At 42.3% G+C, this 21843-nt stretch overlaps 1 protein-coding gene, 3 long non-coding RNA genes and 1 pseudogene across 4 annotated transcripts; 2 read left to right on the forward strand and 3 right to left on the reverse strand.

Annotated features, from left to right (window-relative positions):
* Nucleotides 1-2308: 2308 nt before the first annotated feature.
* On the reverse strand, nucleotides 2309-3060 carry LOC147247017 (uncharacterized). Its single transcript, XR_015109609.1, has 3 exons — nucleotides 2990-3060; nucleotides 2708-2833; nucleotides 2309-2613 (listed from the first exon to the last, which is right to left on the reverse strand). It is a non-coding gene; the product is annotated as an uncharacterized LOC147247017 (long non-coding RNA).
* Nucleotides 3061-3087: 27 nt separating this feature from the next.
* Nucleotides 3088-6003, forward strand: LOC147247018 (uncharacterized; annotated as a pseudogene).
* A 2454-nt stretch (nucleotides 6004-8457) lies between these two features.
* LOC147247019 (uncharacterized) lies at nucleotides 8458-10551 on the reverse strand. The gene is made up of 3 exons (XR_015109529.1): nucleotides 9203-10551; nucleotides 9056-9114; nucleotides 8458-8920 (listed from the first exon to the last, which is right to left on the reverse strand). It is a non-coding gene; the product is annotated as an uncharacterized LOC147247019 (long non-coding RNA).
* A 1065-nt stretch (nucleotides 10552-11616) lies between these two features.
* On the forward strand, nucleotides 11617-15149 carry LOC147247020 (uncharacterized). Its single transcript, XM_086181216.1, has 3 exons — nucleotides 11617-11776; nucleotides 13831-13932; nucleotides 14979-15149. The coding sequence occupies exons 1-3, from the start codon at nucleotides 11728-11730 to the stop codon at nucleotides 15062-15064; spliced, it is 237 nt and encodes a 78-aa protein (XP_086037342.1). The 5' UTR covers nucleotides 11617-11727; the 3' UTR covers nucleotides 15065-15149.
* A 416-nt stretch (nucleotides 15150-15565) lies between these two features.
* Nucleotides 15566-17767, reverse strand: LOC147247021 (uncharacterized). Its single transcript, XR_015109594.1, has 3 exons — nucleotides 17685-17767; nucleotides 16972-17154; nucleotides 15566-15919 (listed from the first exon to the last, which is right to left on the reverse strand). It is a non-coding gene; the product is annotated as an uncharacterized LOC147247021 (long non-coding RNA).
* Nucleotides 17768-21843: the final 4076 nt, after the last annotated feature.

Here is a 21843-nt window from a genome sequence, read left to right on the forward strand (position 1 = left end):
TTTTCCTTTTTTTCATGTCTGGCCCTCAGGAGTGGAATTGACCTTTGACCTCTTATTAATTCTTACTGTGTCTCTCTCTGATTGCTTATGCTATAGATTAATAATATAATCTAGCCTGAACCCAACCCCATATCCTAACCCTAACCTCACTGAACTCTATGCCTAAACCTAATCTTTTGACCCCAAATCATAATAAATCTGACCCTAAAATGTTAATTCTGATTCTATGACTAATTTGCCTTAACCCTTAACCCTAAACCTAACCAGATCAACCTTCTTGCCTAAACCTAACCAAATTTGAACCCTTAACCCTAAACGTAACCCTAACCGAATCCACCTTCTTGCCTAACCCTAACCGAATTTGAACCTCTACCCCTAACCCTAAACTGAACCGAATCAACCTCCTTGCCTAAACCTAACCGAATTGTAATCTCTAAACCTAAGCGAATCGACCTCCGTGCCTAAACCTAAGCGAATTTTAACCTTTAAACCTACACCTAAGCGAATCAACCATCGTGCCTAAACCTAACCAAATTTGAACCTCTAACCCTAACTCTAAGCGGATCAACCTCCTTGCCTAAACCTAACCCTAGTTGGAAACCAAGTCGAGGTGTTATAGCCAGGGGAATTGGGATCAGAGGGGAGAGAATGGCCTGTGCCTTGAGTGTCGTCCTCGAACGACGCTCCAAATTTTATAACCCTAACCTAACCTAACCCTAACCCTAAACCCTAACCCTAAACCCTAACCCTAACCCTAACCCTCTGCACGAGAGAAGAGGATGTGAAAGTGGCGACAAAATACTATTCTCCACATTGGCCACTAGAGGGTACTCTCGCTCTGTTTTTTAAGATACCAGACCTATTGTGATCTCTTCTCTCTGATTGCTTCTGCTATAGATTAATAATATAATCTAGCCTCAACCCAACCCCAAATCCTAACCCTAACCTCACTCAACTCTATGCCTAAAAAGATCCGTGCCTAAACCTAACCAAAATTAACCCTAAACCTAAGCGAATCAACCTCCGTGTCTAAACCTAACCGAATTTTAACCTCTAAACCTAAACCTAAGCGAATCAACCTCCGTGCCTAAACCTAACCAAATTTTAATCTCTAAGCCTAACCCTAAGCGAATCAACCTCCTTGCCTAAACCTAACCTTAGTTGGAAACCAAGTCGAGGTATTATAGCCAGGGGAATTGGGATCAGAGGGGGGAGAATGGCCTGTGCCTTGAGTGTCGTCCTCGAACGACGCTCCAAATTTTATAACCCTAACCCTAACCCCCCCTAACCCTAACCCTTTGCTTATGCTATAGATTAATAATATAATCTAGCCTTAACCCAACCCCATATCCTAACCCTAACCTCACTGAACTCTATGCCTAAACCTAACCTTTTGACCCCAAATCATAATAAATCTGGCCCTAAAATGTTAATTCTGATTCTATGACTAATTTGCCTTACCCCTTAACCTAACCAGATCAACCTTCTTGCCTAAACCTAACCGAATTTGAACCTCCGTGCCTAAACCTAACCTTTTGACCCCAAATCATAATAAATCTGGCCCTAAAATGTTAATTCTGATTCTATGACTAATTTGCCTTACCCCTTAACCTAACCAGATCAACCTTCTTGCCTAAACCTAACCGAATTTGAACCTCCGTGCCTAAACCTAACTGAATTTGAACCCTTAACCCTAACCCTAACCGAATCCACCTTCTTGCCTAAACCTAACTGAATTGTAATCTTTAAATCTAAACCTAAGCGAATCAACCTCCGTGCCTAAACCTAACCCTAGTTGGAAACCAAGTCGAGGTATTATAGCCTGGGGAATTGGGATCAGAGGGGGGAGAATGGCCTGTGCCTTGAGTGTCATCCTCGAACGACGCTCCAAATTTTATAACCCTAACTCTACCCCTACCCTAATCCTAACTCTAACCCTGCCCTAACCCTAATCCTAACCTAACCCTACCTCTGATCCCTTGCCCAACCCTAACTCAGGGAGGACTGGGTCAATCCCTGGTCCCTTTACCTAACCCTAACCCTAACCTTACCCCTGATCCCTTGCCTAAACCTAACCCTCAGGGAGGACTAGGCCAATCCCCCGTCCTTTTACCTAACCCTAACCCTCAGAGAGGACTGGATCAATCCCCGGACCTCTTACCTAATCCTAACCCTCAGAGAAGACTGGACCAATCCCCTGTCCCTTTACCATATCCTAACCCCCTTGAAGGATCTTGCCCATCCCCTACGCAGCTACCTGAATCAACCCCCTTGGGAGTTCCTGGACAACCTTCTTTTTTAGTCCGAATCCATCAAACAGATACAGAGAAAGTTCAACCTCCCTTAACCTCTAAAACTTACCATTCTTCAGTTCTGCCTCACACCATCCATCGCTTGCCACAGGATATCTCTCCAAAACCTCGACGAGATCCCCAACATCATAAGACCTCTCAATGGAAAGGAGAAACACTCCGAATTCCCTCCCTGAATTTAGGGGGTCTCGCGGAGGAATACACCAAACACTTACCTCTTTCAGACCGGGATGGAACCCCTAAAAGGAGGATGACCATCATGGCGGATGTCCATATGGACCAGGGTCCAGCCTCTCCAAACCTGCACCAAAGACAGGAAAGGAATTTTCAGAGAGGGCCATCTCCGCGGACCCCACTAGGTGGGAAAAACAATAATAAAAAAACACAGCCCTCACCGACCACACCATTCTCTAATGTCGTGGTGTTGCTTGAGGATGTCCTCTCCCCCTCCTGCTCCGATACAGTGGCGCCGCATGGCCTGAACCATCCCATCTCCTCTACACCTGCGTCTCCTGTGGTCCCTCCGAATATGGAAATGGATATCAAAACGTGGAGGGAACTTGGACAAACCCGTCAGATAGAAAATGGTTCCCGTTCCCCCCAAACATGACAATCTGTTTTGAATTCCGACCTCATTAACATCAAACTTAATACTGATAATACAGGAGCTTACTTACCGTTAATTACGACTTCATCGACTGTAATTGACGACGCCTTCACCTCAGGGGACCCTCTTTCTGCTCCCCCTAAAACAAATCAAAGTTCTGGAATAAACATGAGGTATAAAGAACGGGTCGAAGACAAAGAACGGCCACTTACCTTGGGGACGACGGCTAACCTTCTGCTGCAGGATTCGGGTGCCCGCAAGTCCAATTTAAATCCCAGGTTCTTGGACCAAGGGGATTTCACGGTCCCTTCAAGGGGCTCGGAAAATTCTAGCCCGACCTCATCTGCGAGACCAGCTCACTCCGCCCACAGAAAAAAACCCACATGCCATGAGAGAACATTTCATAAGATCTCTACATGGAATTTAAAAGTGGAGTCACCTTTTTTAATCATGGGGGACTCAAATCTGGCCAGAATCCCCCATTTTGACATTCCAGATCGTCAAGTTGACAGCTTTCCTGGGGCACAGGCTCATCATTTAACAGCAATCATTAGGAAACTACCAATACACCCGAATACCCATAAAATCATCTTGGCTGTAGGTCTCAATAATGTGTTGAGTGATCAACTGATGGAAACAGTCAGAAAACAATTTCACCAGCATTATTCAGCGGCAAAGGACATCTTCCCACATGCGGAAATATTCTTCCCGTTGATCCAGGTTTCTAAAAATCAAAACAGAAAAACTCAGGACAGGATGACTCAATTAAACCAATTTTTTAATAAAAAATACAGAATTCTACACGGCATCCAGGACAGCAATTTCAAGGTGAAGTCGGACCAGGTACACTGGACAGCATCTACAGCAGATGCCATCCTTACAAACTGGTTAGACCAGTTAAACTGCTGAGGGAGCGTACGGGACTTCCCGACCCTGTGGATAGTAATATCCTGAACCTCTCCCTCTCATATGTCCTGAATAACGCAGAATGCAGCGTACTAGAGAAAGGTCTCTTTTTTGTTCCGACACCAACTACTACAAATAAAAATGACCTACGTCGCAGTCTCTATGATTTTCATAGAAGACTAAAACTAAGATATTACTTTAGAGATGCTGTCTCCTGTCAGGGACCAAGATTCACTGGGCCCTCATTCTGGGAACCCTCTGGTACCAATAGTCCACCGGAACTGGAAAGGATGATAGAGCAGGACAATCTGATGTTGGAGGAATTCCACCTAAAAAAAGAATCAGAATTCAATTTAACACCTCCGGAAAAAGAAGCTCTAAAACAACTACAACAAAACCTTGATTTAATTATTAAACCAGCGGACAAGGGTTCTAAAATTGTTATACAGGACAAAGCACAGTACCTAATTGAAGCAGACAGACATCTTAGGAACACGCTGCATTATAAACCCCTGGAGAAACTCCTACAAGCAGAAACCCAACATCAGCTGCACGTCATTATAGAAGACCTATACAAACGGAAATTCATTTCACATAAACAAAAAACTTAACTCAAAGGTCCAGCTCTCCCGCATCCAAGGAAATTTTACCTCCTACCAAAAATACACAAAGACCCGGAGACCTGGACAGTTCCACACCAGATTCCACCTGGCAGACCCATCGTCTCTGACTGTGGGAGCGAATCCAACCGGATCGCGGAATACATCGACTCACACATAAATCCTCTTTCGCAGAAACATGGCAGCTTCATTAAAGATACATATGACTTTTTGGAAAAAATCAGGTCAATCGAAGTTCCTCCTGACACACTACTCTTCTCAATTGATGTTGACTCACTATATACTAATATAGATACCACCTTAGGACTCCCCATGCAGTTAGGGAGGTTCTTTCAAGATCCCCGGATCCCTCTCGTCCAGATGATGCTCTCCTGGAACTGCTGGAAATTAGTCTTAAGAGAAATGACTTCATTTTCAACTCTTCCTCTTACCTTCAGGTCCATGGGACAGCAATGGGGAAGAAGTTTGCACCCGCTTATGCCAATATATACATGGCGGAATGGGAGAGGACGGCATTCCTGAAATGCTCAAAACTCCCCATCCTCTACCTAAGATATTTGGATGACATATTCGGGATCTGGAGTCATTCGCGTGAGGAGTTTAATCATTTTTTTAACATCCTCAATAAACATCACAACACGATTAAATTGAAGGCTAGTATACAGACGGAGGAACTCCAATTTTTAGATACAACGATTTTTTTTAAAAAGCACAACAACCATTGGAATCTGGCAACTCGAGTATATTTTAAAGCTACAGATACACACGCACTTTTACATAAACACAGTTTCCATCCCCGACATACTTTTAAAGGCATTGTCAAGTCCCAATTAATAAGATTCCGCCGTTTGTGCACAGACCAGGAGGACGTTGAAAAAGCCATAACCACTCTTTTTAAGGCTTTACGTCAGAGGGGCTACAGTAGGTCCTTCCTGAGGGAAATAAAAAGGGAAACAATAGGTAGAATAACTGCCCCTGCTTCCCAACCTACCGAAAATGGGATTATCCCCCTCGTAACTCCTTTTTCCTCCTCCTCTGTGATTTTAACCTATAAAATGAGACGGAATTTTATTCAACTCCAAGATGACATGCCTTTCTTTGCACAGTTTTCTATGATCAATGCTTACCGTAGAAACAAAAATCTTAAAGACCTTCTTGTCCATGCAGAATTGACTAACGAAAGGGAGACAAACCATATACATTTTAGAAGATACAATTTTATTTATAACCCACATAGAAAAAAAGGAACCCCATTGGATGACACACTACAATTAGATTCATCCAATCTGGTATATATCATTTTGTGCAAACATTGCCAAAAATTATATGTGGGACAAACAAAAAATAAACTGAAAGACAGATTTTATCAACATTTATACTGCATCCGTAAAGAAACCGAGACAGCTCTCCTCCATTGCCACTTCAGAGTGCATGGGGTTACCAACCTGGTCCTCTTGGGGGCACTGTCCACCGCATCCCTATCACTCCGCGGGAGGAGAGCAAAGGAATCAGCTTTAATACAAAAGCTAGAGACCATCCATCCTCTCGGTCTGAATGAAAGACGGGACATTTGATTTTAATGTTGATGGGACGACCCCCCTTATTTTAGTATTGTTTTTAATCATGAAAGTTCCCTTAATTTTTTAAAAATTTTTTTGATAGAGTTACAAAATACACCTTTTCACCTACTATTTGAGATCCACTGGTGGCAGAGAGGTTATGACTCTTGCCACCAGTTCAAGAATCGTAGGATCGATTCCAAGGCCAGCCTAGACGGATGATCTAAAGATCTTCTCCGTTTCTAACATGATCAAGGATTCCATATGACCTCCTCTTGCTATTATTTATATTTTTTAAAAAAAGGGATTAAACAGAGGACATTTACGGTATGAGACGAGCCCGTGCTTTTCCTCTCCTTAACGGAATGGAAACTTCCCCTTCCCCTAACCCTAACCCTAAACCCTAACCCTAACCCTAACCCTAAACCCTAACCCTAACCCTTAACCCTAACCCTTAACCCCTAACCCTAACCCTAACCTAAACCCTAACCCTAAACCAAACCCTAACCAATTTCTAACTCTGACCCTAACATTAGCCCCGTACCTAACCCTAACCCAATTTCTAATTTCTTAACCCTAACCCTAATATCGCCCCAACCCTAACCACTAATCTTATTCCTAACCCTAACCAAATTCCTTTAATGAATTAACTTATATAATTATTTATTTATTAAGATGCAAATAAATTATACTTTACATAGTTAAAAATAAATACGTATAAAAATAATTCATATCGCAGATTAGTGAATTCATGTTAAGGGTTAAAACAGTTAATAAAGAAATAAATAAACAAATAAATCCATGATCATTTGCTTTATTAAATGAAATACATTAAAAAGTTCATACTGTATATGGTGAGTTCATGTTAAGGGTTAAAATTATTTGTTCAATAAGGGGTTAAAAATATATGCGAGGAACAATTTGGGTTTCATAGGGGAATAAATTACTTGAAGAATTGGAGTATTACATAGTTTCTACAGGGTTAAATAATGGGAATAAAAGACAACTAAAAAACTGGTATTAAAGAAAACTGTTTTTTAACTAAACAAAAGGGAACACTATAAATAGAGGTAATATTCACTTTCAGTTCATTCTGACTCTGACCATCGAAGGCATTGCATGCTCTGGTGTTTGGAGGCTTTTTCATTCTTTTGTGCCCAGCCTGAAGAAGACACAGGAGTGTCGAAACGTCGCGAGGGCACATTTTGACATTTTTGATTTCATTTATTTAATTTGTGAATTTAATTTTATATTTTAATACAAGAAATAAATAGCTCTTTTGAGTCTTTTTTAGTTGATTTTTTTTTTTGCATTTCATTTTTGTACATAAAAACTTATAAAAAACAAAAAAGAATAAATAAAATATGAAAAGAATAAAAGAATTTTATAAAAAAAAGAATATAAGAAAAAAAATATATATATATATATAAATACTACAAACTATTAACACCCTTCCAACTTTCAACATGGCATTTGCCAGTGAGGATGGAGGGTGGACCGTGGTGCGTTAGGGGAGGAGGGGTCGCTCCCGTCCAACGCAGGATTTTAGACCCCAGGGGCAAGACCGTGCTGGTTCATTTGGGACCCGGGAGGGGAGGGGAGCCGGGGGGAAGGACCGTGCCTTCCCTCGTCCTCGCTGGAGAGGACGAGGCACCATTCCTTTACCGAACCCTAACCCTAACCCTTTTTGGACACAACAGTGTATAAAGGCCCAGATTTTTATGGGAAAGGGAGACTGGATGTGAAAGTATTTTTTAAGAAAACACATAAACATACTCTTTTATTTAGATCCAGTTTTCATCCCAAACATATATTCAGAGGACTTGTAAAGTCTCAATTATTACGTTTTTTTAGAATTTGTACCAAAGAGGAGAACTTTTGGGAAGCAGTTCAAATTTTATTTCAGGCCCTGAGAAAAAGGGGTTATTCTAGATCTTTTTCTCTAACCCTAACGTTAGTAACATAAAGTTTAAAATGTAAGTTTTTGTTTTTATTCCTTTCCTTAGTTTTGGAAAGCGTTTTTAGTTCATTTAGTGACTTGGACACACATAATTAAATTCATTTTAGTTTCTATACATACATAAATAAATAAATAATGAAAACAAGTTCATCACAACAATTCATTAAAAAAAAACATGGAGGACGGGTGGACCACGGTGCGGTATGGCAGGAGACGCCAGCGTGCTCGTGGGCCTCCAGGGGACTGGGGGGATGGTTGGGCAGGGGGGATGGACCATGCACACTCCTTCTCGGGGAGAAGGAGGAATCAGTTCCCCTACCCAAACCCTAACCCTAACCCCAACCCCAACCCTCAGGCTAGGAACATCCTACAGACTCGGGACTAGGCTCGTTGGAAAGCCCGTGCCCACATTTGGGGGGTACCCAGATTAATTGATCCAGGTTTCTAAAAATCAAAACAGAAAAACTCAGAACAGGATGATTCAACTAAACCAATTTTTTTAATAAAAAAATACAGAATCTACACAGCATCCAGGACAGCGACTTCAAGGTGAAGCTGGACCAGGTACACTGGACAACACCTACAGCAGATGCCATCCTTACAAACTGGTTAAACCAGTTAAAGTGCTGAGGGAGCGTACGGGACTTCCCGACCCTGTGGACAGTAATATCCTTAACCTCTCCTTCTCATACGTCCTGAATAATGCCAAACGCAGCGTACTAGAGAAAGGTCTCTTCTTTGTTCCAACACCAACCACCACAAATAAGAACGACCTACGTCGCAGTCTGTATGATTTTCATAGAAGCCTAAAACTAAGACATTACTTTAGAGATGCTGTCTTCAGTCAGGGACCAAGATTCACCGAGCCCTCATTCTGGGAACCCTTTGGTACCAACAGTCCACCAGAACTAGAAAGGATGATAGAGCGGGACAATCTTATGTTGGAGGAATTCCACCTAAAAAAAGAATTGGAAATCAATTTAACACCTCCGGAAAAAGAAGCTCTAAAACAACTACAACAAAACCTTGATTTAATCATTAAACCGGCAGACAAGGGTTCTAAAATTGTTATACAGGACAAAACACAGTACCTAATTGAAGCAGACAGACACCTTAGGAACACGCTGCATTATAAACCCTGGAGAAACCCCTACAAACAGAAACCCAACATCAGCTGCACCTCATCATAGAAGACCTATATAAACAGAAATTCATTTCACGTAAACAAAAAAACTTACCACAAAGGTCCAGCTCTCCCGCATCCGAGGAAACTCTTCCTACCAAAAATACACAAAGACCCGGAGACCTGGACAGTTCCACATCAGATTCCACCCGGTAGACCCCTTGTTTCTGACTGTGGGAGCGAATCTTATCATATCGCAGAATATATCGACTCCCACATAAATCCTCTTTCTCAGAAACATGGCAGCTATATCAGAGACACATATGATTTCTTGGAAAAGATCAGTTCGATCGAAGTTCCTCCTGACACACTACTCTTCTCAATCGATGTGGACTCACTGTATACCAACATTGATACCAACCCAGGACTCCACGCAGTTAGGGAGGTCTTTTCCAGACTTCCGGATCCCTCTCGTCCAGATGATGCTCTCCTGGAACTGTTGGAAATCAGTCTTAAGAAGAATGACTTCATCTTCAACTCTTCCGCTTACCTCCAGGTCCACGGGACAGCGATGGGGAAGAAGTTTGCACCTGTGTATGCCAACATATACATGGCGGAATGGGAGAAGACGGCGTTTTTGAAGTGCTCTAAACTCTCCATTCTTTACCTAAGATATCTGGATGACATTCGGTATTTGGAGTCATTCCCATGAGGATTTTAACCACTTTTTTAACATCTTGAATGAGCATGATAACACGATTAAACTGAAGGCTAGTGTACAGACAGAGAAACTCCAGTTTTTAGACACAACAATCTTTTTTAAGAAACAGGAACCACTGGAATTAGGCAACCCGCGTGTATTTTAAAGCTACAGACACACACGCACTCCTACACAAATCCAGTTTTCATCCCAGACACACTTTTAAAGGCATTGTTAAATCCCAGTTGATAAGATTCCGCCGCTTGTGCACAGATCTGGAGGATGTAGAAAAAGCCACAGCCACTCTTTTCAAGGCTTTACGTCAGAGGGGCTACAGTAGGTCTTTCCTGAGGGAAATCAAAAGGGAAACATAAGGCAGAACAACTGTCCCCACTTCCCAACCTACTGAAAACAGGATTATTCCCCTCGTAACTCCTTTTTCCTCCTCCTCTGTTACACTAACCTACAAAATGAGACAGAATTTTACCCAACTTCAAAATGACATGCCATTCTTTTCACAATCCTCCATTATCACAGCTTACCGCAGAAACAAAAACCTCAAAGACCTTCACATCCATGCAGGGTTTGCTAACGAAAGGGAGATAAACAATGTGCATTTTAGGAGACAATTTTATTTACAACCCACATAGCAACAAAGGAACCCCGTTGGATGACACACCACAGTTACATTCATCCAACCTGGTTTACATCATTTTGTGCAAACATTGCCAAAAACTATGTGGGACAAACAAAAACAAAGTGAGAGACAGACTATCAACATCTATATTGTATTCGCAAAGAAACCGAGACAGCTCTCCTCCATCGCCACTTCAGAGCGTATGGTGTTACCAACCTGGTCCTCTTGGGGGCACTGTCCACCGCATCCCTGTCACTCCGCGGGAGGAGCGCAAAGGAATCAGCTTTGATACATAAGCTGGAGACCATCCATCCTCTCGGCCTAAATGAAAGACGCGATATCTAATTACAATGCATATGGAGATGACCTCCCTTATTTTAAATACTGTTTTTTAATCACTTAAGGACCCCCTTTTTTAAACTTTCTTCAATTGAACTACAGAATGCACATCTTCACCTACCTGTTGAGATCCACTGGTGGCAGAGAGGGTATGGCTCTTGCCACCAGTCCAGAAATTGCAGGATTGATTACAGGGCCAGCACAGAGGGATGACCTACAGGTCTTCTCTGCTTTCAAAATAACAAACTAAAGGGTTTCATATGACCTCTTATTTTTTTTTTACAAACAAGGATCAAACGAGGCATACTTACGGAATGGGACGAGCCCGTGGTTTTCCTCTTCTTAACAGAAGAGGAACTTTCCCTTCCCCTAACCCCTAACCCTAAACCCTTCTTGGGTCGCGGTTCCCCAAACCCCTCTTCTCCTAAACCTAACCCTTTACATTGTAAGTCATGTAATAGTAACAGTTTTAATGTACTTAATGCTATGTGTATATTATGTCTTTCTTAACTTATCTGATGTCCATCCCGACCTCTGTCTGCTTTTACTGATTTCAGCTTGACACATAACATTGTGTCAACAAAATGTTGCTTGTCTGCTTGTCATGGCACCATTTGTTTGGACCTTACCCCTTTTGGGATCAATAAACTCATCTGAACCTGAATGAATCTGAATCCCACAGCTGCTGAAAACATTATTATTATTTGATAAATAAAATGACACCACTATCACCTGAATGAGTTGCCTAAGTTCCCATCATCTCTTTGGAAACTTTAAAAAGTAAATCATTACATGTAAACAGAGCAAAGTTTGAATACACAATGTAGACTTCATGTCCAGATCAGTTATCAGTTAACCTCTGTGTGTGTGTGTGTGTGTGTGTGTGTGTGTGTGAGCACTCAATAAAGTTCCAGCTTGGCCAAGCACATCTTAGTGATCACAACCTCACCACATCAACAGAATCATGAAGGTTTACCTGCTGCTGCTGCTGCTGCTGCCGTCTATCTGCTCAGGTTTGATTACATACTCATCCTCTGACTTTTTTAAAATTATAACCGAATGGTTGACACATTCTTGCATTTAACACTTGTAATCAGATAAAAGTCTTCATCATCTACCATCTCCCACCAGGACAACTTAAGAACATCAGCCAGAATTACATCCTCCAGTAGGTTAAATATGGGCTTGTGAGAATTAAAGTGCTGAAATTAGTCTCTTACATCTGTGCATGTGCAACAAATGCAGTCTACAACACAAGCATGAGCAGAGCTAGACACTCAGCAAAGTGGATGCAAAGATTTATCATACAGCCCCTTTTTGATCGTCATTTTAAAATTCAGAATGAAAAAGGTAACATAGCTGATAAATCCATATAAGCATAATGTGTCACTTGTTGAACAAAGTAAGCTTATGTCTAATAAAATGCACAGAAAAGTCAATGTATCAAACAAGCTTCTATTGAAAAATTTAAAAAAAAACTACAAACACTGCCGTAAAGAAGAAGGCTACGCGACACTATTCAACTTTGATTCCGCAGTGGTCGCAAAATTTAAATGTCCTGATTTCGTACCAAAACAGATTAAAATCACCATAAAAAGGTAACGTTTGCACTAAAACAGACACCCGCCCCTGTTTGATGAGCATTAGAGTCCAAACGTTGATCAAGAATTGACAGTAAACATTGCCGTCAAATTTCGGTACATTTTTACAGCGCCCAATTACATCCAGCGTCTTTCAGCCCGGTGGCGGGCCGATCGGGCCATAAGGGTTAAGTGCACTCTTTGAGTACCATGATAGACACAACGTTTATGACACTCAACTCTGTGACTCAACGTTGCCCTTGTCACAAAAAAACTTTAAAAAATATTTGTTCAACAGATATATCATAAAGATCTCTTTTCTTCTTGAAAGCAACATGCATGAGAATAAGGACAATAGGACTACTTTTAAGAAATTCAAAAGAATGATGTATAGGGTGGTAACTATTTAATTTCTTTTACTCTATCCACAAATGTCATTCAAAGCAGTTTTTCAACATTTTCAGTCCGAGTGTTTTGATGGTAGCCTCCATTCAGGAGCAACCAAAGATCACCAAAAGACAAAATAGTTATCCAACAGATTCTAAAAGTCTTATTCATGTAAAGATTTACAACAAGAAACAAGCTGGTTATCTTCCAGGTACACAGTTAATTCTTAGCGGAACAGATCACCCAGCCACTGCTCGGCTAAACGTAACACACACCCCAGCGCTTCCGGTGGAAACGTAATCAGTGATTGGAACAGCCGCGATTAACTCTGTTGACCGTAGCACAGCAGTAACTCAACAGAGACTTGAGAAAGACTTTTTAAATATAATTAAGTGGAACTTAAAAGAGCTGCAGCCAACAAAAAAGAGCCTCTGGTTGAGTAAGAAACCATAAAGTCTGTTGGAAATTCTGCAACCCTAACCCGTACACAGGTTCCCAGATGCTGTCTAACAGTTTGCCTCTTCTGATTTAAAGCCACTGAATGATCTTTCACTTCAACCAATCCAAACCCTAACAAACTATTCACATAACTGTCCATTTTTAGATCTTCATCCTCCTCTCCTTCATTATTAAAGTCTGCCAACAACTTTGTCCATACCAATGTTTATATCCTGTTCAATACACAGAAACGTGGGTTTTGACAGTCTGGCCTCATCCATGGACAAGTACAACGAGATCTTGATGAGCTAAAGATAGATGAAACAACATTTGACACTGGCGCTGCTGATTGGAGTGGTTTTGTTTTGGGGGTTTTTTGGGCTGTGTTTGATAAGAGTATCTGTCAGGCAACCACACATGCAAGGAACAACAGTCCAATGCTAAAAGTTGATAGGGCAAAGTATCCTTCAAAATTGGGCCCCACTGTTGCAGCTGCCCCCATGTACTCACAGTATCTCCACTGTGATAACAGACTTCAAGGTCAGGCTGTGTAGTTTCATGTTACCCATCCAGAGTGCAACTGTAAAACTGCCAAACGTGAAATGGCATGATCATGTGTCTGCACTCAACATTGAACCTCAGCATCTGTGATTATGTTGCAGCAAATAAGTTTTCCATTAAGTGTTATGGTGAGGACTTCCTGACGGTGAACAATCTGCCACTGCTGTGCAGCAGTGAAGAGCAGCAAGCCTGTTATACTAGAGGTGAGTCCTTGAACTCCTAATGACCCCCTATTTCTGATTACTGCTGACCCTGAGGACCACAATGACTACTGATCTCAGTGACTGCTGACCTTAAATATCTCTTATTGTAATAACCCTAACCTGATGACACTAAACCCCAACATGCAGCCACACTGATGGAATCCCTCCTCCAAACATCAATGTTTAAATTCTGAATTGACAAAATGCCACACCTGTGTGCTGTCACACGGATGCAGAAATCCAATCGTCCCAGTATATTTTTGATGACAGTTGTTCAGAAATGTTCTGTTATGTTGAAATTGTTTGAAAATTTCACTTAGTTTTTGAATCAGGAAGAGTGAAAATACTCAAAATACATAGATGATGTGATGTAAGAATTAAGGACAAGTCACTCACAACAACAACTTAAAGGACAAAAGTTGTACAGTAAAGTAATGATTGATGGAAAATGTAATTTTGATGCCAAGTTTTTGATGTTTTAGTTGCTACACAAAATGATTGCAATCTTATAAGTGCAGATAAGCCATAAAACAGCTACATCAAAAGGTAATGTGAATGACTGATAATACTACAGCAAACCTGATTTAGGGGTTTGAGAGTCAGCTGGTCTGTTGCCTTGCTCTTAGCTTGTACAGTACAGCTATATAAGACAGGTATGTACCTTGGTATTGGGTTAGTGGCTAATAGCAGAGAAGAGCTAATCTCCTCTGGGCAAGAGAAAGTTACACTACCTGTACTGCCAATATTGTATCTCTTAATAAATCATGTGTATTGTAATATTTTAATTATATTAGTAAAATGTTTATATATATATATATATATATATATATATATATATATATATATGGCTCTTGGTTTTGCCGTGAATCATCTTCAATTAAATTCAATTTGATTTATTGTCCAGGTCATCTGAAATGATTCATGTGACAAGAAAAATGTTAAAAAAGCAAGTTGAAACAAACAAAGTGATTAAAATATTCAGAGGGTTCTGAGTTAATGTCTCACACACAGGAAGTGTGATGATGTGTTGCCTCTTTCCTGTGCAGATACTGGCGAGAAAGGCTGCACTGGGTTGGAGAATTGCTCTCGAGAAAATTGGAGATGCTGCCACAGTGACCTCTGCAACATCTAAGCTGTTGCAACTTATCATGATGAAGAAATTACTTCATCCACCCACCTGACTCAATAAATATTGGAGGGGGAGTGGATTACCAGAATGCTGTGTGATTTTCTCTGACATTGAAGATAACTAATATTACTAATTAATGATAACTGACGGCCAATACATTGCTCATTGTGACATCTCGGCACAGACATATTGAAAACCTCTGCCATCTTGGAGTGACATTCTTTTTGGCTATGAGGGATTTCATTATTTTTGTTAAATTTCATAAAATATCTTAAACAACACCACAAGAAAAATAAGCTGTTCATTAATACAGCTTCAATTTTGCATAGAGATCAAATGGAAAATATACAATAGATATCAAAACAATTTTCATTAACAAAAAAATAAACATGTTTATAAACATCACCAAAATAAGACTAGACCAGCTTAGTTAAGGCCAGACCCACATATGTGCAATATTGAATAGGCGTTGAGGATTACCTTACTGTCGTGAATGTAGCACAGGAGGCATAGGACTCAAATGCAGGACAATGATCAGTAGGGTCAGACAAGCGGGGTTTATTACAAGCCGAGGTCGGTACACAGGAGATCAATAAAAGCAGCCAGAGGTATCCAAAAAAGTGAGAGGCAAAACACACAGTCAAAAAATGAGCAAGGTTCAAAAATGGAAAGGCTGTGACTATAGCTGGGGGAAAGAGTGCTGGAACGCAGGTAATGTCCACCAATGAACTGGCGATGAGACAAGACACAAAGGGGGAATATATGCAGGACTAATGGGGAGTGATGAGCCACAGGTGCGGGAAACACAATCAGGGATCAGGTGCACACAGACGGCGAGGGGGCAGGGCAGACAGGAACCTGGAACAGAGACAGAGGTGGGATACCAAAATAAAACAGGAAGACAACACATGAAACATGAGGGAAACAATAAAATACTTAACAGACGGAGGGACATGTCACATACATTAATATCTGTGTGTTATATGTGTAACCCAACATTACAAGTATGCAGCTGAGGTAGCATCATTGTTCCCTTTGAGTATACATTTTTATATATGAACCCTAACCTGCACTTAATGAAGCATAAAACTCATCCAGGTTAAGAGAGTTGAACTTCTCTTTTAAGAGGGTATCACACTGGAGCTCAATCAGTTCCAACTGCAACTCCTGTGGTGCCATTTCAGGATCTTGTGTGAAGAGACATGACACCAGCTGAAGTGACCTGTCAATTTTATCAAAATCAGAGAACCCTCAGTAGAATTCTTAATACAGGTCATCCAGTTATTTCCTGTTTTTATTTTCACATGTCAAGGGGCCTCTTTCATCGTAGCCAGTGTGCAGAAATGAGCGAATGATTTGCTTGACATTTGCTTTGGAAATAAAGCAAGCTTGGTTTTGAAGGCTTTGACGTTTGTGTACATTTCATGCACAAACCGGTCTTTCCCTTGTAGCTTCACGCTCAGCTCATTCGTGTGTCAGTATGTCCACAGCAAAAGCTAAATCACAAAGCCAATCTGTGTCACTCAGCTCAGGAAAATCGTCAGCTTTCACAAGTGGCTCCAAAAATGAGATAATCTCCTGTTTGAGCTCCCACACTCATTGACATCCATTTTTTTCCTCTTATTCCTGTTGAGGGTCACGGGGGGGGGGGGAGCCTATCCCAGGCTAACCCTGAACTACTGCACCACCGGGCCACCCACTCGTTGACATACTTTCCCCAAACTTAACCAGTGGAAAATTGAGTGGTAAAGCAAGTCCTGGGGATGAAAAAAATTAATATACTGATGATGCTGAAGTCCCCTCATTTGAAAAAAGTTAACAAGTTTTACAACTGGTTTCACTACATGGTCAAGCTGCAATACATATTTGCACAGGGCTTCCTGGTGGGTTATGCAGTGTAGGAAAATTACCTCCTGCTCAGGGATGTCCCTTTTTAACCCTGTCCTGGGTTCTTTTGAGCAGCCCGATGTTTTTTTCCCGGTCAGATATGGCGATCCATCTGTGATAATGTTGGCAAGCATACTCCAAGGTAGCTTGTGCCTCTCGATAACCCCCAACACGCTGCCATACAAGTCCTCTCCCTGCGTTGTCCCCTTTAGGGATTGCATTGCAAAAAACTCCATTATCTCAAAATTGTCATTAATCCCTCCGATAACAATTAAAAGCTGAGCGGTGTTCTTTATGTCATTGTTTTTGTGCCAAGCAATATCATGTAAATGACTCCACTTTTTTGTTTCGCTTGCTAACGAAGTCTTCATCAATTACTTCAATACAGCATGTCACTGTCCTGCTTGATAAGCTAATTTTTTCAAATTTGTTCTTGCTCTCAGGACTAAAGATACCTGCTGTCTCTACCATGCACTCTTTGAGAAACTCCCCTTCGGAGAAAGGCTTGCTTATCTTTGCTAATTTGAATGCCAGTAATAACTTACGTTTGCGCTTGATTCTTGGATAGCAGTTTGTCATTAAGTGTTAGGGAAAGAATGTTGGGGTTTTTTTCACTATCAATCTCCACCCGGCACATCACAGCATGCCTTGTGAGCCAGCCATATTCACATGAGATCACACGATAATCCCGAACGTACGCAAGACCACTAGATCCCGCAATAAAACAACAGCTTACTTTGATTCTCCGATGCGGAAGAATTGTTTGTCTGGCCATCTATCCAATTTTCTGCTTCGAATATGGGTTAGTTTGCTAGTCAGTCACCCTTTGATCAATTGCCTGTTGACCTGGTGTCATCGGTTATGATGTAATGTTTATGTGAAGTTGTGATTGGCTATATATGACCTGCGTAGTGTTTTATTTTGAAAGGGGCAGAAGTATATTACGTTGATTCTGTGTTGGATATCCGGTCTGGTGTAATCTGTTCTTTTGAGCTTGACTGGATTTAGCAACAGCTCTGTCAAAAATTGAAGTGCTACAGATTGATAGCGCTGCAGCATGGAGACACACTGCTGAGAGGTGACATGAGAGTGGCAGCGATCAGCTCCGCCGACCATGGCGCAGCCGTTTTGTGGCGCTTGGAAATAAGTTGAATGCAGCAACTAGAGGGATGCCAGGCAGTACAGGACGAGGTTAAATGAACGCAGTCATAATTATGATATGATTTAATTTGGGCAATTCTGTCAGACATGTTTTACATTACTGTGTAACGTCAGATTTCACACCGGGCCAGAAAAAGTGCCTCAACACCCAATCTAGGGTTTTCCTGATACCCATATGCCTTGCAAGACAATAGTCATGAGCCAATTGTAAAATGTCAAACTGACACACTAGGAACCACAACTTGTAACACACTACTCCAATCATCTTCACTGAACCTCAGCGTTTCATCCTTTGCCAGGATAAGATATGATCAGAGAGTGTAATCTCCGAACCCAGAGCTTTATCCTTCTCTCTTTAACATGCCACGCGTGCTAACACAAACTGAGAATGTGGCTGGATATTTCCTCCAGAGCTCATCTGGATTTGTGGGTGCCACAGGAAGGGGAACCACCTCAGGAGCAGGAAGCATCCGACCACCAGCCAGATCATTCCCTAGAATGAATGACAAATCCTATTTGTCACTGAACAGAAGGACATCCTGGAGGATCAGGGACTGCAAGGCCCCACTGTCCCTCCAGATCTTAATAGGTTTTCTAGATGATGGATCACAAACAAGTCAAGTGAAGTCAATTTTATTTCTATAGCGCCAAATCACAACAAAAGTTATCTCATGACACTTTACAAGTAGAGCAGGTCTGGTACCTCCCTCCTTCAATGAATTTACACCCAACAATTCTCCATCAGCAAGCACATCCTGCAACAGCAGCCACCAGAACCTTCCTTTACCAGGCAGAGAGGTGGAGCAGATCCAGGATCAGTGGGGACGGCCTTCTGCTTTGACTGGTTGGGGGGAAAGAGAGCAGGAGAGCGGGGCAGAGACAAAGACCGATAATGGAGGAAACAGATATGCAGAAGGAAAGAGAGGGACAGAGATAAAAAGAGAGAGAAAGGAGGAGAGACTGATGGACAGATGGGGACGTGAGCAGGTGGAGCTACAGGTGGCAGCTGGAGCCTCTTCAGGTCTGGAGCCTCCTCCAGCAGCACCAGGATCTGGGATGAGGGGAGAAGAAGAGGAGTTAGTAACACGTCTGAGGACAGGAGGAGGAGAGAGAAGCCCAGTGCATCATGGGAGATCCCCAGCAGTCTGAGCCTATAGCAGCAGGTCTAAGGGCCAGCCTAAGCAGTCCTGACTATAAGCCTGATCAACAAGGAGGTCTTAAGTCTGCTCTTAAACCTAGAGAGGGGGCCTGGGTCCTGGACTGAAACTGGGAGACGGTTCCACAGGAGGGGAGCCTGGTAGCTGAAGGCTCTGGCTCCATTCTACTGTTAGAACTCCAGGAACCAGCAGGAACCCTGCATCCTGGGAGTGAAGGGTTCTAGCTGGATCATAGGGGACTAGGAGCTCTGTCAGGGATGAAGGAGCCTGACTGTTGAGGACTTTGATGGTAGAAGAAGAATTTTAAATTCTGTTCTGAATCTGACAGGGAGCCATGCAGAGAAGCCAGTACAGGAGAGACATGGTCTCTTCTACCAGTTCTCGTCAACACACGGGCAGCAGCGTTCTGGACCAGCTGGAGAGTCTTTAGGGACCTACTGGTGCTGCCTGATAGGAGGGAATTGCAGTAATCCGGCCTGGAAGTGACAAAGGCATGGACTAGTTTTTCAGCATCTTTTTGAGACAAGATGTGTCTGATCTTAGCGATGTTATGTAAATGAAAGAAAGCAGCCCTAGAAATTTGCTTAATGTGGGCATTAAAGGACAGATCCTGATCGAAGAGAACTCCTAGGTTCCTTACGGTGGTGCTGGGGGCCAAGGTAATGCCTTCCAGGGTACCTATCTCATTAGATAGGGTGTCTCTAAGATGTTTTGGGCCCAGGACAATAAGTTCAGTTTTATCAGAGTTTAATAAAAAGAAATTATGGGTCATCCAAGTTTTTATCTCCTTTAGACAGGCCTCCAGTTTAGTCAGCTGATTTATTTCATGAAGATGCATTGATAAGTACAGCTGTGTGTCATCAGCATAGCAGTGAACATTAATGGAGTGTTTCCTAATAATGTGACCAAGAGGAAGCAAACAAAGGGTGAAGAGGACTGGTCCAAGCACCAGTGTTCTTTTCGTCATGCTGGACGAAAACGACAATGACAACATCAGACCCCTTTTTTCCTTGACGAAAATGAGACTAAGACGGACGTCACCATCGCCCTGTGAAGACTAAAATGTGACCAAAGTGTATTCATTTTCGTCTGACGAGAACGAGACGAGACTAAATTGTTAGTGGGTGGACGATCAAGGTTTCAAAACATGCAGGTTTTTTCCGCCAAGTATAACAAGCGTGCAATGTCAATCTAGAGCTCAAACATCAGAACGGAGCCAGCTGTAGCTGTTGGTCCTCATGGCCACGCCCCCATCATCAGTAACCACGCACTAAAAGCCTCTCACGCGTGCGCACACACAGAGACAGTCTGGGCCTGTCTGCAGAGGACGAGACTCTCACCATGGCAGCAGCAGCGGTGTCGGGTGGTCGTGAAAAGAGGGATGATTAAAGCATAGCTTTAGTCTGTGAGGCTCGCCCTGTGATGTAGTTTCTGTTTGTATGAAGCCTAAAGTTTGGTGGTGGTGGTTCCACCTCCTCGTGGAGCAGAGAGTGCTTCCTAGTGCTACATTCTAAAGCTAGAATGAATGGGGCTGCCAGGGGCCCCACTAATGTTGGCTGGTTTAAACCACCCTTCTATTAGTGATGGGCATTCGGACTCTTCTCAGAGATTCGGCTCCTTTGGCTCGGCTCTCTTAGAAGAGCTGGCTCTTACGGCTCCCAAATGGCTCTTCAGTTTTCATTCAGTATCACAAGCAATTTTTGATTCAGTGTTTTCATAAACGCTTCATTTTTATGTATGAAACTTTTAAAACTGAACACAACCACAGCAATCAAACAAATCAAACATACAAATCAAATGAACAAAGTGTGAACAAAGTATGAACAGATTGTCTAGTGGAGATTGGCATTCAGGAAAGCCAGATGCCTCAGTTTGGATGGGCTGATCCTATTTCTCCTCTCTGTTACAATTTGTCCTGTCTTTGAGAAGACTCTCTCTGAGGGGACTGACGTTGCAACAATGCAGAGTCTTCCTACCATTACCTTAACCAGGCGTGGGTAGCATGAAGCCTTGGCCTCCCACCATTTCAGTGGGTCTTCAGCTCTCTGGATGAGGGGCTCCTGAAGGTAGGACCTCACCTCCAGTACAGCATCAGCTGTGGAATTTCTCTCTGCCGTGTGTGTGCCTGGCCTGTACCACTACATTCACGGTCTTTGGAGCGTCTGCATGTGATTGGCCGCATGATGTGCCCATCAAAATAAACTCCCGCCCCCGCCTGCATGGATCCTCCACGGAACAGAGCCATGAACAGACCACTGCTGAGCAGGCGGCTGAAGATTCGGCTCCATCCGACGGGCATCGGCTCTTCTCGTTCACTACAAAGCATCGGCCCTTAGAGCCGGCTCGTTCGCGAACGACACATCACTACCTTCTATCAATTTAGCATGTTCTGAATAAAACCCCTATCCATTTGTGGACGGGTGGTAGGTGAAATGCTTTGACCCGTGTTTGTGGGACTGGGAAACACGGTAGTCCTCAGACCTGCTGCTGTTCCCTGTCTTAGCAACACAAAATAATAAAAGTAAAACAGAGAACGAAAAAGAGGGGAAAAACTCCCCTTTGAAGGTGGATCAGTTT

This window comes from Aulostomus chinensis, chromosome 16, assembly GCF_037954235.1.
Source record: "Aulostomus chinensis isolate RoL2024-O1b breed Wild chromosome 16, RoL_Achi_v1.0, whole genome shotgun sequence".
Classification (NCBI taxonomy): Eukaryota; Metazoa; Chordata; class Actinopteri; order Syngnathiformes; family Aulostomidae; genus Aulostomus; species Aulostomus chinensis.

Excerpts from the sequence above, each read along its gene's own strand:
- LOC147247020 (XM_086181216.1), top strand. The coding sequence starts at position 11,728 with ATGAAGGTTTACCTGCTGCTGCTGCTGCTGCTGCCGTCTATCTGCTCA. Across the intron at positions 11,777-13,830 it reads GCTGCCGTCTATCTGCTCAG|CAAATAAGTTTTCCATTAAG; the intron begins GTTTGATTACAT and ends ATTATGTTGCAG. Across the intron at positions 13,933-14,978 it reads GCAAGCCTGTTATACTAGAG|ATACTGGCGAGAAAGGCTGC; the intron begins GTGAGTCCTTGA and ends TTTCCTGTGCAG.